The sequence below is a fragment of the Apteryx rowi genome, unplaced genomic scaffold (assembly GCF_003343035.1).
Source record: "Apteryx rowi isolate R43461 unplaced genomic scaffold, aptRow1 scaffold_46, whole genome shotgun sequence".
NCBI classification, from domain to species: domain Eukaryota; kingdom Metazoa; phylum Chordata; class Aves; order Apterygiformes; family Apterygidae; genus Apteryx; species Apteryx rowi.
Window position 1 is genome coordinate 317,092 of NW_020450716.1, and position 17,984 is coordinate 335,075.

The 17,984-nt window shown below is 34.5% G+C and overlaps 1 protein-coding gene across 15 annotated transcripts in view; it reads right to left on the bottom strand.

Annotated features, from left to right (window-relative positions):
* The window catches only part of TTC3 (tetratricopeptide repeat domain 3), a 68,667-nt gene that overhangs the window by 46,309 nt on the left and 4,374 nt on the right, over positions 1 to 17,984 (bottom strand). For 11 of the 15 annotated variants that reach the window (XM_026077690.1, XM_026077689.1, XM_026077685.1 and 8 more), the window contains exons 4-15: positions 17,335 to 17,467; positions 16,838 to 16,925; positions 15,511 to 15,564; positions 14,131 to 14,254; positions 13,114 to 13,199; positions 12,296 to 12,390; positions 10,225 to 10,287; positions 9,848 to 9,902; positions 8,973 to 9,135; positions 8,813 to 8,861; positions 7,571 to 7,694; positions 3,512 to 3,566 (exon numbers count right to left, since the gene is read on the bottom strand). In XM_026077690.1, coding sequence (XP_025933475.1) covers positions 3,512 to 3,566; positions 7,571 to 7,694; positions 8,813 to 8,861; positions 8,973 to 9,135; positions 9,848 to 9,902; positions 10,225 to 10,287; positions 12,296 to 12,390; positions 13,114 to 13,199; positions 14,131 to 14,254; positions 15,511 to 15,564; positions 16,838 to 16,925; positions 17,335 to 17,467 — 1,089 coding nt within the window. The remainder of the gene's footprint in view (positions 1 to 3,511; positions 3,567 to 7,570; positions 7,695 to 8,812; positions 8,862 to 8,972; positions 9,136 to 9,847; positions 9,903 to 10,224; positions 10,288 to 12,295; positions 12,391 to 13,113; positions 13,200 to 14,130; positions 14,255 to 15,510; positions 15,565 to 16,837; positions 16,926 to 17,334; positions 17,468 to 17,984) is intronic. The other 4 variants (XM_026077687.1, XM_026077688.1, XM_026077695.1 and 1 more) reach the window with 4 other exon arrangements.

The window sequence follows — 17,984 nt, forward strand, 5'->3', positions numbered from 1 at the left end:
TAGACCTTTCCAAGATGTTAAAGACTGAACAGCATCAGTGACAAAATCCACTTAGCAGAGAGCTTCCTTCCAGTAGCCATACGATTACACAATCGAGGCAAAAAAAAATCATATTTCTGGATCGGTAAAGAGCCAAACAGCAGCTGACAAAGTTTAGTTGCAAAACTGCTGAGGATTACAGGCTGCAAGAATTCCGTAATATATAGGGGAGGGCAGATTTTTTTGCTAGTTAAACGTACTTGATTTTACAAGTTCATATAGGAATCTCTTCTGCCTCAGCTACCTTTTCTAAGAGGAGATATAATCTCCAGCTATAATCTTTTAGAAACAGTTTAGGAGATAACAGTGACTTCTTGCCTTGGACACCATCACAGAGACCATACACATTCCAGCACTCGGATTTAGRTTATTAACGTACTGGAACCCAATAATAAGGTACAGCAACTTAATAAATTAAGCAGTATTTAATAGTTTACTTAAGCTTAAATTGATCTACCATGAAATTTAATTAAAAAACAGGAGTTACAAATCTACATAAAAAGTTTCAGTAACTATCTATGCTTAAAATGTTCATTCATGATACTTGGGAAAGTATTTTATTTTTACAAGGTTAGATACAAAATCCCGAAAGATTCTAATGCTGTAAAAATATAACTGTATGTCTTTGAGTAGTGCCACTCAAGTCAGTGGGATGTCTCATGTCTCAAGGTAAATCATATGCACTTCAATGTCTTAATCCACAAGAAATTTTTCAATAAAAACTATGTGGTGACATAAAATTTAAATTAATCAAAACAAAATTCAAGTGTCATAAAGACTGAACATACTCAAAATTTTGTGAGCCATTTATTGAAAGTAATACTCAAACACTAGTCTAAACAGGTGTCCGTTGAAACAGTTCATACGTAGTAAAAATTCTGAAGCAACACTAACCATCACCACAAGTTCCTCATAAAAGAAACCTTTAAATGCAAGAAAACAAGAATCTGTTTGAAAGTCAGACCTTTCAACCACATCATTATTTTAACCATATAGAGCTAGAGATTATATTCCTTTATTATTTAGGATTCTTTCCCCTCAGGATCTGGTATATCATTCAAAACAAAATCTTAATGAAGATAAGAGAAAGAATAAAAATGACTTTTTGTATTATATGCTCTAAAGATTCCTAATAGCCTTGAAGTAAAGGGCTTTTCAAACTTTATGATTAAAATCAATACAAGCCTTCCCTCTCCCCACCAAAAGAAAGAATTAATCAGCACTGTTTTTTTTCACTGAATGAATTTCATATTAAAAGCCATTCAACAAGAATTACTTAAATCAAGTTACCTACAGAAACTACTATGAACACATAACACCCAACTCAAGTCTTTTTTTTTAATCTGGAAGTAGTATCTTTTTAAAAATAAAAGTAAGAAACAAATCCTGCTGAACTATAATTAAAATACTTGTAAGAGAATACATTAATTTAATAGCAAATATATTTCACTTACCCCACAAACACTTTAAAATACTAGAAGTAGTATTGCTTTTGCTAGAAATTCCCATTAGGAGCAAAGAAAGATATTTAAAAGAAATACAAACATGCTCAGAAAAATAATACATGCAAACAACAACTGAAATGAAAATGAAGAGTAACTGCAAGATAAGATATGGTGGCATAAAGTCACTTTATATTAAATCTCCTGCAAGTCACAAGCCCTCAAATGAACAAAGGTAAGAAAAAAAACCTATTCTTCTGCTCCCACACCAAACTTCTATCAGCTAGTGATTCAGAGCACAGCTYCTTCTTTCAAATCAAAGACAAGTATTTTCTTCCACCTCAGTACTGACATAATGGGTACGAAGGGGGAGGAAGAGGAAGGAAGAGCAGAAAAAAAAAATGAAAAAAAAAACCAACACAGAATCAGTAAGTACTCATGTTTTTTAATGATTACAAGTTAAAGTTCAAGAAAGCATTGCATGTCTCTTTATCTCTTTAGCCTAGAAGTGTTTTCATTTCTCTCCCAACTCTCTTTTGTTACTCATCTCCCTCCTTAACTGCTCCAAAATCAATTATCCTTCTCACTCTAGAAAATGTCTGGATTCACTTCTTAGGTCTCACTTGCTCCAGCTACTTCAAAATTCCCTATGGCAGCTGTGCATCTCACATTCTGCCCCTCCATACCATCTAAGTATAATTCCTCAAAACACCTTTTTCTTCCTAAGCTTGACTTCCCCTTTCCAAATCCTTTCCCTGATCTACACTTTCTGCATTAAGTTCTTTCAACACTTTTCAGTTTYTTTTTTTTTTTAAATAATGCTACCATGTCACATCTTTGCAACAATTTTGTCTCAACTCATTTCTTTGGCAACCTTTCTGTATTTTCCATGTCACAATAAATCTCTCAATTCTTCAAAGCATTCACATATGTCCGAAGTTTCCAAGAGCAAGATCACTTCTTCCACTGCACATTTATGCATAACATTGTGATATAATACCTTCATAGGCTTCTTAAAATTAAATTTTGAGGTGCTCTGCATTTTGACACCAGTGCAGCTAAGTACTTAAGTATGTGAAGTCCAAAGCACAGTAGYGGGGGCTCAAAGACTTCAGATTAACTTTTGCACAGGCAGGACTAGAAGGCCTTGGAGGTCACATCTTTAGAATACAGCACAAGAACACAGCTGGTTCAGATCCAGTAGGGAATATAAACCATAAATGTTCCATAAAAAACATTATAAATATGAACAAGTTCTTAATGTCAAGAAAAATCTCTTATGCTTTTTCAGTTATAGTAGGTTTACCAGGCAAAAAATTCAGGAAAAGATTTCATTTTGAAAATGACAACTGCTAAAGTTTAAAAATGAACACTCTCACCACAGGAAGGTATCTTTGGGACTGTGGGAATTTTGGGGGGTGGGAGGTCTTTCTACAAAAGTTTTTTTCTCCCCCTCATTAAAAAAAAAAAGTGAACAAATCAATCAGATACACCAACTTATACCTCTTAAAGTTTGTAGCTAAAGATCCATTCTGTCAAGACTCAAATATTTAAGGCCTCCTTCCTCTCTAGTTGCAGGATTATTTTTTTTGCGATCTATGTGGAGCTTTGATTTTAGTACTCTTAAATGAATTATGAGTACTGAAACTATCCATACACTTTTCTTAAAGGATCTAAAATTAGATTACCTCATTTAAAATCCTGAATCTGTCTTAGAATGAATAATAATTTAAAAAAAGCTTATATTTAATTTGCATTTCTAGCCTGTGACTCAGCATTCCACTTTCTAGTTCCACTTTCAATTTCAACTTCATCCAGATGAATTAGATGCAAACTACAAAAACACAAAGCAAGTAAGAGCCAGAAATACAGGAGAGAAAGTATCCAAATAACTGCATGTTAACAGGAAAAAGAACTGTAACATGATAGTTTAGTGTTGTAAAAATAGCACTAGGTATACTTCTGCTTAATAATGGCAACAGCAAGGGAGGAACTGACTCAGATTTGATAAACAGTAAAAACAAACTCACCTGGTATAAACTCCAAAGACCAACTTTTGGCTTCTGCTCTTTGGGTATCAGTTACCTAATAACAAATACATTCATTTGGTTTTACAGAGATAAAAAACAAATAGAAATTACTCAAGCTTTATATTCACTACCTTCAAAATCAGAAAGAGTCTTTAAATCTGAAAACTGATTTGCCCATTTCAGTATTATCTGAAAAGACAAGATGAAAATTTAAAAAAAGAAATTACAGTGATATACCATATATGATGCCCCCAACCAAGAGGTACAAAAAGATCAGTTAATCAAGAGTTTCAACCCAGCTGATAAATTGGAATCCTCTTTAATGTGACAGTCAAGACCAGTGACAAATTAGCATGAATTTTATGGATTAGCCACTGGGACTACAGCTTGATAGCACAGAGCCACTCGTCAATGGCTTAAGTCACATTAACATGTCTTACGTCATGCCAACTAACTGGAGAAAAAGAACATGATTTTCATGATTTGGACAAGCTTATAATATACACTTTCCATAGCACTTCCAGCGGTGCAGCGACAGCACTAGCTCCTACCGTTCTACAGCAGCTAGTGATATGTATTAGCACAAACCCTAAGAGAGAGGCAGAAAATTTCCCAAGTAACAGCAATTGAACAGTAATTGAAAAGACTAATAATCAGAAACTGTAACCTTTAACAAAATAAAAGAACTCATTTAATATTAAACTACTAATATTACTAACTAAGTCTCAAGCCCATGAATTCTTCCACATAATTAGACATCTCTAGCTATGCAAAGTGCTATCTATATCAAGAGAGCTTCATCTGCAGCCACAAGGATCCAATCAGGAGACTAAACAGACAAGATTACAGGCGTATTTGTACAGCTTCTGTTTCACTTCCGCTTTACCAGCGACATAAACCGCAAGCCCTATTCATTTTCTCCTACAGCCATGGGACTTCTTCTCATTGCCTCAAATAGAGCATATCTAGTCTACAYTGCAGTTTTATTTAGACACCAAGTTTATTATTAACTATTCGTAATAAATTTATAATTTTCATTTAGTTTTCATTTATTAATAACAAATGCATCAGTAATTATATTTATTTCAAGTGCTCTCAGGAAACAGCAATGAACAAATTTATATTGAACAGCATGGGTGCACCAGCACCCTGCTATAACCTGGCCTTTCCCTCCTTATTCTTTGGTGCACGTATTGCTTACAGAGCTTGTAACATGCATTTCAGTTGTAACAAAGGAGCATTTGAGCAAGTAAGTCAAAAAAATCATTTTGCTGGAAATCTCAAACACTAGTAAACCAAAAGTTTTACCTCATTAGTAGTACAATGGAAATAAGTGTCCTTAACAGTTGCATCTAATTAAAGCATATAAAAAGACCTGAACAAAAATCAAATATATATTCGGACGTCATTTGGCAGTTATCACACGACATTTCTTGGTAGTCTTCAGCCTCACCTTTAAAGTTCAGGACTTTCCACATATCATGTCAAAACTGAGTTATTTTCAGTGTCATAGCCATATGCACATAAAATTACAAGATCAGTAATCCAAATATTTAAAGGAGACTTTTTTCACTGACAAAAACATTTATTCTGTGGGATGACAGCATTTCTGTGGATGGTTCATCTCTAGTATATAGTTTGTTGGGTTTGGGGTGGAGGGAAGGGGACACTGCTTATGAGTTTAATAGTTCTATTATAAAGCTATGATCATCCAGGGTTAAGACAAAGATTTGCCATATGCGATTGAAAAAAAAACGACAGCTCTTAAAAGAAACCTGAGTTATGGTCACATTTCACGTGAAAAAAAAAATCTATCTTACAAGAAAACAAAACAAGAAATAATAAAGAATAAGGACATATTACAGATATCTTAGGAAGTAATATCTTGCTAAAGACACATATGTAGTCCCAGTCACTGACATTTGTGAATGCCTAAACATGCTCAAAAAAAAAAATAAAATAAGACAATTTTTACAGGATATATTTCTAACCATAGATTTTAGAATGCAAATAACTCCACCACATTATAACCCATGCTATGTTTGGACTTTAAATAAAGTTTGCCTGGAATATAATGATCTAATGTTAGACCATATTTTTCATTTGTACCAAAGACTCCTTTTAAATCCTAATTATTTTCAAAGCTCCATTACCTCCCTTTTGTGCCCTGTGATACACTACTTTACATTTTACACTTAATTTTTTCCCCAATTTCATACCTATTCATATTATCTGGTCTGAAAATACTAGTCTTTTTTGCAGTAATATCAATCCCAAAGGAAAACAAATTTAATACAGATCTACATTGGAAGATTTTCCTACCATAAAGGCAGATGAAAGTTTTCACGAGTTAATCAGCATCTTTAAGCACTTCTTGTACTTTCTGTACCTTGCTACTTTCTTTTCCAAGAAATAGTCCAACTTTCATTTCCTTTCCTTTGCCCTTCTTGCTTGGTTTCATTTTCTCGATTAGTGAGTCATCCTTTTTGCTGCCCCACCCTCCTGTGGATCCTGAAAACACGATTTTCGCGTGTATACGCTAAACTATGTTGATCCTACTATTAGATCTGCATTATTTACCATCTTGTTTCTGTTAATATATGACATGCTTATAACACACACTTGATATGCTAATCTATAACAAGCAATTTATAGATTAGCAAATAATAGTAATGGTACAGAAAAATCAGAAAGAGCTACAAAAGTTTCTCTTGAAATAACAACAGTGTGAAAGAACAACTTTCTGTAAACAGACTGAAGCTAAGTTAAATTTTGAATTCAGTGCTGTTACAACATGATTGCCATGGTCTGAAAACATCTAGCAGATCAAACTCCTCAGAGAGTTAAGGCACAAGAATGGTTCGTGGGCTCTCCACAACTCAGGGCATGAGATAGGCACTAACACAGCAACAGCAAGGAACTTCCACTGACATCAATTAGTGAAATCCACTTAAAACAAGGTAAGCACCTAAATTTTCACTGACAAAAAACCCAACACATTTCCACAAGGTTTTTTTTTTTTTTTTTAAAGGAATAAAACATGGCAAGTTATTGCACTTGCAGCAGTAAAATAAAGCCTTCCAAAAGGCAGAGTTAGACACTTCTGCTGGGGGATTCCTTTGATTGTTCTTCAATAACACATATCCTTAGTTTAATTACTTTTCAGTAACAACAACAACAACAAAAAAATCACTCATGAACACAGTACAAAGTTTAGCCCACTAAGTTTCTCTCTCTTTTTCATCTAAAGCCTTTCTTGTATAAAAGGCAGTAAAAGTCACCTAGTGGAATGCCATCTAGTTACTTAAGCTTGTAAACAGTCTTTTAAATTGAAAGAACGAATTTGAAGAATCACAAAGCACTACTAAAATAACACAAGTCCATTTTGCATTTTAGAGGTATACTAAGCTTGTTTTAAACATACAAGCCAAACAGATATTTGAGAACCACAAAATCCTAATTTTAAACACAATTCAATTCAGAGTGCTATTCAACTAATATTTCTTCCATGCAAAAGTAACCTGTTTACAGAGCAGCAAAATAATCATCTATAACCATGCTATTATCTTCACAAATGTCAGGGCATGCATCAGTGCCTAACACTACAATATAGCAAAAGTCCTGTATATGAAGTAACTTTGGCTCAGGCATCTTCCAGTGAACTCCATCAGATCTGTTCACTTTAACTGGATCGTCTCAAAGCCAAAGGGAAGACGGTGTCTGAAGGCACATCGACAGGCAGGACTGGACAATTCATTAAATCCGATATGACTTCAGAGTCTCAATAACTCTGAAGAGACCTCACTCTTCCTCACAACATATAACCTCCAACCTCGCATTCAAGCAACCACTTCCAACCTTCTTTAAAATCTGAAGTTCTAAACATAGTTTTTAACAGTTAAATATCACAGGAAAAGTGCATTTAGCTGAGAAAGTACATAATTATTAAAACACAGTTGCTACAAAATTCTGGCCACAACATTTAATAACACATTCCAGCATGAAGAAAATTAACACACTGTTAGTCTTGAAATTGTACTTGTCAATACTGTAACTTACCCTGGTATCATGTTTTTGGTGACAATGGTGATCTTTAGGATCAGATTGTGTTCTTTTTTTGTCTTTTTCTATTTCTTTTGTTTCTTGAGAAAAGACTAATTGAGATCCTGAAGAACTCCAGTCTCTGACAAATAAAAGGAAAAAATCCTTGTGCTTCACACTTAAGACAACAGGTACTATACACACACTGTGAAAAAAACAGGCAAATACCAAATGTCTACTGCTCAGAGAAGTGTGATGGCATAAGCATATTAAAGCTTTTGATCATACAGCCATATTTGATACCTCCAATTGAACAGTCCATGAGTAATCAAAAATCCCTAAGTTAAAAAACAAACAAACAAAACACTTCACCCCAAAACAACAAAAACAAAACAAAAAAGCCCTCCCMCACACACATTTTCTATATAAAGAACAGGAACTGAATTAGGGCACATTTAAAAAACAGATCTTGCCCAAGGCCACATTTTAATCTGTGCAGTACAGAAGGAGAAAGAAGAAGAAAAGTTTCTCCAGAATTTTCAGTTTTACAAAAAGCTCTTTAGAAGTTTATTTATTGCACTGTTTTTGAATGACAGCTAGCACTGGTGCTTCAAAGCGTACCAATAAAATCAAAAAGGTCTTTTGGAAGAACAGTTTCATATAAAAATTAAGATACATACTATAACATAGAACATGTGACTATGGAATATCTCTTGCTCTCTCCACGCAAAGCAAAATATACCTGAGTAAACTAAGTTTTTATTAATTAGTATACATATTCATTTTTATCATTGCCAAAATGCATAGATAAGTTTGTTAGCATTCAATTCTATATATAATTAGGACTCAACTCAGTTTAATCTTCTAGTGAATCTTACATAGACAAGTTAGCACAAAACAGTGGGTGTGATTTGACTGACATTTTCAGGCACCAAATTGCCCAACAGTTTAACTACTTCAAGTAGGGTGGATTGAAAATATGAAAATTTAACTGTTCCCTGTTATTTCCAATATGGGTGAAACTTAAAATGCCGAAGGAAACTACTTGGAAGTAGAAAACATCACAAGAGAGCTTATTTAGTTCCTAACTCCTCTTCACTAATAGGCTACAGTCTGATACCTGTTTTATTCCTTTGTTTTTATTTACTGGTAGATAACGAAATTTAAGCAGTATCTATACTTTGTACTAATTAATCAAATTTTACATTAAGCATTGTTAATTTCAAAAAAAAATAGTAAATATATCTGGCTGTTGCTTACTTTTTCTCAAGAAGTGATTTCTTTGGTTTCTGCTTATACTGTTTAATACCTATAGAAAATTATATAGGAAGGGAAAAAAAATTAGCTAGCTTCGAAGGAAAGTTACTAGTGAAGGAATTTTGTTATGTTCAAGGCAAATCTTGAAATCAGAAAACATTACCATTGATTTCTTCTAATGTCTTCTTTAACTTGTCATTTTGTTGTATAAGATCCTTCAGTCCTTCAAGAATATTCTTGCACAGTTCCTGAGCCCTCTCATTAGCTTCCAAAGCCAATTCATGTTCCCCCAGTAAGGAGAGAGCCTTACAGAAGTGGTAATGCCCCTAAATGAATATCAGTTTGAATTTTAAGTGTTCATTCTTTCAAAAAAAAAAAAAAAATCTATATCCAAAACAGCTTTATTACACTGGATAATATAAGGTAAATTTTCACATACTCTGAAGTTACCTACTCCACCTGTTTCAGGTCAAGTGCTGAGTAACCAAAGTTTTCAGCTTTTCAGCACACAGAAACAGAAAGAACATTCATTGGGAGTAGCATCTAGCCTCTGGCTTTGGAAAACAGCAAATTTGCTTTTTCCCTGATCTCAACTACTACTTCTCAACTTTGTAACTATTCCTTATTTACTCTTCTTTAGGCCAAGAAAATTGGGAAATAGATTTTGATCATATTTAGCATTTTTTACTATAAAGAACTTCTTATATTCTTTTTGAAGTACTGCGATAATATAACTACCCAAAACAATATAATAAATGCCTTCTTCTGTCCATACATATTCAGTACACCGTCCAATAACTCTTGTAAGCATTTCAAAATAACATTTTTAAGATAAAAAGTCAAGCAAACTATTTACTTGGCTGACTGCAGCAGAATTCTCAGTTCATCAGATACGGCATTCATTCTTCTCTCATTAGCGCTAAATGCAGATGAGAACATTTAACATCTATCACGGTCAACACTGTAATCCAGACTCTGGGATCTTTGCTGGTTTACAGCACTAACAAAAGACACTTTTCAAATGAATACAAAACTAACCTTTGGCCAATTCGGTTTCAAAATAGYGGCCCTTTTTCCATCAGCAAGGGCTCTCCTTAGAGAAGGGGGGGAAAAAGAATTATTTATTATTTATATTTCAGAAAAACCTACAGACCAGGGCTGCACTGTGCAAGGCACTATAAAAACGTAAAATGAGTAAAAGTTCATTCATCTGTATAAAGGCATGGTCAAACAACACTTTTTAGCTGAAGCTGATCTGGTTTAAAATGGTGCTATCCTAACTATTTCACCCATCAGATATTTATTCCTTCCCTCCCGCCACTAATTCTTTCAGCATATCATTTTACTAAGTATATCATCAATCTGCAATTGCAGGAGAACACAGCATTTCAGATTAAAAACAAGAAGTTACTTACTTGTATTGTCTCGTGAGAATTAAGCAAAGAGCTCGGTTTCCATAAAGAAGATGGTTTGCAGGACTTTAAAAAAAAAAAAAATTAAAGAGTCAGTGATGTATATTACTTATGAAAATCTTAAGAAAAAAAAAGTAAGTTTTCACAATAACTGTTAGCAGGCATTCTGGCACCAACATTATAGACAAGTTTCCCCAAATATTCCCACTGATTTACAAGTTCAGTCACTAAGACAATTAGTATTACAATTAATCATGCACTTGTTTGTAAGATTTGGGTCCACTAATGCAACTTTCAATCAACTCAGATCACTCAACCTATTTTTTCAATAAATAAATAAATAAATCAGAGAAAGATTTAAACTCCTTCCCCAATTCATTTGACCCTGACAAACATCAGAGCACACCTCAAGTGGTCCACAGGTAGAGCTAGTATATTCCCTCCAACCTCAGCTTTCCTTTAAGGGGTGTGGGGAAGGAAAAAAGGGGAAAAAAAAGCATGGAAAAGATGGAAAAGCTAGCTTGATTCTCACATTCGTCACTTTTTATTTTGTCTTGAAATTAATGACTTCAGATAAAATAATTCCTAACCGTGAAGACCAAATTAAATTAAACATTTCATGAAAACTTCCAGATCACTGGTTCTACAACTCTGTTCCTTATCCCTCTGTCTGGGCAGACTCTAAGCAGCAGTTCTTAAGAACTAAAGCATGCCCCTGAAATACCTAACAGGAGGGAGAGAAACAAGCACATGTAAACCAGCAATCACTTGAAAGGAAGCCAAGAGGAAAGAAGTGTGATGATGAGGCTGATGAAAGCCAGCTCAGATTAGGAACAGGAGAAAGGAAAAACAGAGCAGATGAAGCGGGATTCCCTAGCTGCTAGCCATTGCTGAGCTATCCTTCACTTTCCAGCAGGGTCAAAAGAATGAGACAAAAGAATCTCTGTAACAAATGGCTGCAACACAACAGCTCAGCTCAACGGCCGCTGGCAGCCACTGCATTTCTTTTGCTCCTTCACTGAATCCCGTCCCTGCCAACTACCCTGAGCAAAGGCTTCTTAGTCTGCTCCATCACCTCAGCTACAGCCACTTGATTGAAGCCAGCCTACCTGACTTTTCAGGTAGGTTGAAATCAGGTAGATAAACAGATCAGGTAGGCTGATTTCTGACTACTCAAAAGGTTGACTTTGGAATTGAAATGTGTCTCATTATTTGACACAAAACCTGAAGCAAGACATCAGCAAAATGCTAAACCTTTCAACTGCACGATTAAAGCTAGAGACTTCAAAATGAGAAAACACAGCAATTAGCACAATTTTTATGAAACATGGGACCCTTCTGAAGCTCACCATACTTCCACAGACACACCTCAACTTGCCAAAAACAGCATCCGCTCCAGTACAACACAAGTAGCAATACACCAAGCCAACATTCTGTTGCTAGCTCGCATTACATATGAACTATAGCACAACAGGGCAAATGCTCTATCTGTACCAAAAAAAAACAACTGCTTTAACTTCTGTCTCCCTGCCCCTTTATAAAGCCCAGATAAGTCTTCCAAGCCTTTCAGCAAATGACTTTGGGGGAGAAATGAAACAAGAATTACAAAAGGAAATTAAGCCCATCATATATAAAGATTTGCTGAGCACTTATTTAAAAAGAAATATATATATTTATTGCTGCTTACATTAGTTCTGCATCGTACTTGAGATAAATATTTGCAACAGTTAGTCCTGCTGTTCTGCTGGAAGAATATTTGGGAGGGATGATACCAGAAGTGGCTGTTCATAACAAAGAACTTATTACTTACTTTCAGGTTTACAATACTGATCGTTAGTCATCTTAGATCAGCTTTAAACTCTAAGAGGACATGGTGGGGGCAGGAAGCAAATGACCGCTAGTACCAAGAAATAAAACATAACACAGAAATAAAGAGTTTTTTCTTTTTCTTCTAATTAGATATCATTTGGCCTCTGAAGAGAGTGATTCACATGAAAGTATACAAACCAAGATGAATCTGAAAAAGCTGAATACATACGTGACATAACAAAAACATCACCAGTTCAGTTCTTACCAAAACTCTATGGCTTTCGTATATGACATTATAGCACAATCAAAGTTTCCTTGGGAAAACTCCTCATTTCCTTTCTGTTTCATAGATTCACTGTTCTGTGAAATCAAGGAAAAAACAGTTCTGCAACCACAGTAATTAAATCCAGTTGGAATGAGATGTAAAGATGTCATTTGGCAAGAGTCAGTTCATCTTTTTTTTATGCTTGTATAAACTACATATTATGTATTCACTATTAATTGTGATTTAATATTGTAATGAGCTTAAAAAGCATAAAAATAAAAATGCTATGCAGATAAGAACACAATTAACAACAATTATAAAGTAGGACTAACTCAGAAGCTCTGCTGGGTTCCAAAATATAGTCATTATCAAAAGCAACTGCATGTCAAACTGCAAAGTAATGGAGTACAGCATAGCCCAACCAATTCCATGCCTTTCGGCAGAGCTCCTGAACTACAGTGTTGTAGCAAGACAGACATAGGAATTAGTTGGACTAGTGTAGAAGAATCAATCTACACTAAAGGAACACGTGGCAAATAATTTACGAGTATCTTTTTTCTGTGCTAAAAGGATCAAGTCAAACAATCTTATATCAATACTAACCATATTTCCTTGAATTCTGGGGGGGGGGGGAACACCCTCTCCAATGGACACAGGCAACATAAACAACTAGTGTTTTGTGTATTAGGTCAGGATCTTACAAGGAAACAATTGCTCACTTAAGTTTTTGAATCTATGCATCTCTAATCATTTTGTTCTAAAAAGAAAAAAAAAAACAAACAGAAAAAGCACAAATACATTCTAATATCTTCTCTTACCTTCCTACAGTTTTCACAGGTCACAGCTTTAAATTCTTCAACTAAATTACAATCTTCTAATGCAACTTTAGTAATATAACGTTTGCCTGCAAACAAAATTCAGAAAAATATAATGGAAAAAGAAGTAACCAAAGACAAGAAGTTTATCTTCTGTTGCTATGTATCATGGAATATTTTATGACTGGAAGAAAAATTTGAYATATGAAATAATAGAAACAAATTAATCAACGGAAATGTTCAAAAGAAAGGGAATTATTTATTATTCAGCAAGATCAGAATAGCTTGTCGTGGACAGTTAAATATTTAAGAATTTGCCTAATTACAAGCAATTGGGTGAAGCTATTAGTATTACACAGAATTTGTACTCTGCTACTTAACTATCAAAAGATTCTTTTCTTTACATGCCAAGTCCAATGCCTACCACTCAGTTATTTACTATAACAGTTAAGTTRGAATATGTATATGCAAAAGGTAAGACCAGAATACAAGCCATTCAACAGATGCCCAAAATAGCATGCCTGTGAGCTTTTTGTCATTGCAGCAGAAGTTCTGTTGCTAGTGTTARTAACTTACAGTAACTCCCAAGAGCTATGCAAGCTAATTTTTGACATACGACTGTCCAACATCTCCATTAATAATTCAATAAAAATCCTCTACGACAGATTGAACAGAAAGACCCAAATAACATTTGAGACAACTTCAACTTTTACCCCTAAGTTAAAGGTTAAGAGAATGAAGGGCATACATACAGGACATACAGTACTCCAAAGTCAAAAAACATTCTGAAGTCCTTTTCAGAAAGAACATGTGCACTGTGAACATGACCCACACACAGAGATTCAAGGAAGAATTGATTGGTTTAAATTAAAAAAAAGAAAAAAAAAAAGACACACTATTTTTCCATAACAATTCAATCACTTCAAGACTAATAAAATATATGCAACACAAGCACTATTTCATAACTACAACATAGGTGACTTTCCTCACTATTGTTTTTTCAAAAGTGTTCATACTTACATTCAACAAAGAAAATTTCCAGACAAATCCAACCATAATCACCAAGTTTCTCCAGCTTCTGCAGAATACTGACATCTCCTGTATATCTGACCCAATCAAGGGCATCCCCAACATCAAAGAAACCCTATTTCAATTGAAGGGAAGAAAAAAAGAAGAGAAACAACAACTATAAGTCCATGCAAAGCAAAGTCTTAAAAAAAAAAAAAAACTCATTGGCTACATAATGCAAGTATTTAATGGATATATAACAAACAATACTATTACAGCATTTACACTATGCACTTGCTCCTGATCTGTTACTTTCAAACATTTAAAACAGACAATAAATGGCTCACAAGTATTTTACTAACACATACGTTTTATATTATGAGAAAACACAAGAGGAAAATATGTTTAACAGCATTTATATTTAGAAATATTTTATCAAATATCTGGAGAACTCAAACACAGATTAATACAGCATATTCACAAAATAAAGACAGACATTTCATTTTCTACAGGAGACCAGGGAGCCATTCAAATTATAAATCTTGGTTTAGAACTTTTTTTTTGATGTATATGCATAGAATTGCTTTAGTGTGAAGTGACAAGACTGGCTAAAGAAGTCACACTCTCCAGGATGTTAAATATGCAGGCAGAGCTAAGACTTAATTCTGTAATCCATTACTTCCCTCCTATTCAAAATAAGTTTAAGTGTTTGAGTTACAGAGCTTTATTTGAAAGAATGGGATTGCGTGAAGAATGTTTGTTGCCTGGGATACTCCCACATTATCTGGGTCTACAGATTTTGAAAAGTAATTTAAAAATTTACATGACTAAGACAAATATCACTAAAAATGCAAGTACTGGGTTATCCAGCAGTAACATACAGTTGCACCTATTCTACTTCTCCTGTTGTTACCATCAGCTATGATACGGTCTTCAAAACTTCATTTGTAGCTGTTACAAACCAAGTCACATAAGCCAAATTAAATGAACAAGCTGTGAGAAAGCAACAAGGGAAGCCACCAGCAGATACTGAAAGCTGATACTGAAGTGTGATCTGGGCTCCAGCTACACAACCTAAACCAACCCACCACGCTGCAGTAGCAACCTCTAAGAGAAACCATTTATTTTCAGCCTATGAAGTACTCCCAGAGTTCTCACTGATGTCCTTCTTACACAGATGGTATTTATTTCACAGGTCTTATCACACACAGATTTTGTTTTGTGACTCAGAGTTACAAGAATTGACAACCCTAGCCCTACATACTACATATCCCAGAAATAATATACTCAATATGTATAAATATTTTAACAATTTTGGATATTTGTACAAATATTTTGTTTGTATCTACACATAAAGAAGCATTCTTCTTAAAAACAATGTGAGAAACTTACATTTTCTATTCTGTTACCAATTCTCAGTATACCACTGATAAAAGGTGGAACGTTCTGGGAGAGGGGGAGAAAACAAATGAAATAAGTTATTAAGACCTGTTAATTTCAGTTTCTGTCTGCTCAGGTTCAACTCTATAATGTTCTCTGTTTTGCTTGAATGCAATACCTTTTGGACAGTGGCTCTGGTCCATTTCAAAGTTTCAGGAAATATTCTAGTATTCAGTAGCAAATCCCCTACTGTTTTGTTGAAAAATAAATAAATGCAGAAGTGGAAATAGTAAATATGTGGATGTCATGCCATCTGGTTAGGAAAGCCAGCTGCTTTAACCACTTCTGCAGTTATCTACGTACCGAAGAACCAGTTGATACATCCAATGAAAGACATTCAAAATAACAATCCTTTCTCTCCTCAGATCTTCTGATCCTCCAAATACATTTTACTATTGGACATACAACCTTTTACACAGAGAAAGAGATAAAGGCTGACAAAGTAAGAAAAGGGAAGCAGAGGTAAACATAGGAACAGGAATGCACCAAGACCCCCTGGTATAAAGACTGAACAGGAGACTACCACGAGAGGAAGAAGCACAAAGCCCCTGTGATATGAGACAAAACGGAAAAATAGCAGGGAAATCCTGAAGTACAAAGAGGTGAAAATAGAGTGCTTGGTGAGCCTAAAGGAGGAAGCAGCAAAAAGAACATAAGGAAGTATGAACCCACAAAAGCAACATTGTACATGATTATCCAATCATGGTAAGTCATGCAACAGTAAGGGGGACTAGAAAAGCAGCTTGAGGTTGAACACAATTTCAACAAATCATAATTCTTTAAAAATATATATATATATACTTTTCAATTAAAATCCTTCGACCACTAAAAACATTGGTTATATCATTCTCTCCTCTGCACTGTTACGCTGCTGTTTTAAGTCAAAAACGATAGTAAATTTTAAATATCGTTTACTGAACAAGGCAAAAAAATTTGAGGGAAAAAAAAAGTATTTAACTTATTAATCAGGGAAAAGCAGCATTTGCCTCACTGATACGGGTCTCTCATGACAGTTTCTTATATAGCAATCTAAAAAAGCCCTGGTCAAATGCATTATGCACTATACAAATACTTAATAAAAATTATCACAACTCTAATAAAGGCCATGACACCACACTTTCTAGAAAAGTGGAACTCAACCAGCTGTCAGGAAATCTATTCCCTCCAACAAAGGGAAATGTCTAATCTAAGATATAATCACAAACTGCATAAGGTAAAGAATTAATTAAATTGCTTATTACACTTGAAAACATATACAAAGTTAAAACATGATACTTACAGCAACTTTTTTAATCAAATCAACAAGGTCTTCCAAAAACTCTAAATCATAGASTCTCTTCCAATTCTGGTCTAGAATCTGTGAACTGCTTAAAAACAAAACAGGTTATTATTTAGAAAAATAGCACTGTTAACATGATCTTAACTACTAATATTTACACTTCTAAGATCTAAGCAAAACAATGGTTACAAACCAAGTTCTTCATAGAAAAAAAAAATCAAAAATAGCTGAGGAGCATTTGGTACTTTTAAAATATAGGGCATCCATTTAAGCCCTTAAATACACGCTTAGATTCCAAACTTCAGAAACCTGTTCTTATTATTTTCATCCCTATGTTCAGAAACTGTGTCTTCTGACCTTAACTTATTTAGCTCACTGATAAAAACATTAAGACAGTTTAGGATTTCCACAGTTTATCTATTACTGAAAGTGTACATCAAACTTTCACAGGTAACAAAAAAATGCAAAGGAACCACTTTGAGAACACAATTGCTTACCTCCAATCAGCTACCAAAGAATTACTCTCACTTTTGAAGAGAAGCGGCCAAAAGATGCGTATTTTAATAATGTTGCAATATTCTCTTAATATGTCTACCGGCTGACTGCACCATGCTTCACAGGGATCAACATCTTTAATCAAAAAAATATAGTTAGGAACTAGACTATCCAATTCAGGCATTACAAATAATCAAAGTCCAATTAAACATTCAAAAACATCAGTTATTTCTATAGTGTATCCCTGCGTATTATCTAACTAACTAGAACAAGATGACTTGAAAACTCTAAATACGAGCAGTCACTTGCATGTTTTGGGTTTTTTTTAATCCAGGGAGGAGAGGGAATTTATACTAAAGTGAGACAAGAGAACTGCTGGCAAGTTTTATATTCCTCGGCCAATGAGTGGTCTCTCTGTGTTCTGAATCACATTGAGTAAGTTTTGCTTGCTTCTAATGAGGAGCCTAACACAAAGGCTGTGAGCTGTTTAAAGGCTATAAGGGGTGCTACTTTCAAGATAAAATATAAGCTGCTTCTAGCTGTACCTGTTTAATTATTTTCTGTAATAATTCCACTGTAGCGTGGCATACAGCAACAAGGTACATAAACTCAGCAATGTTTTTTTTTCCTCCTCAGCCCATTCTTTGTGATG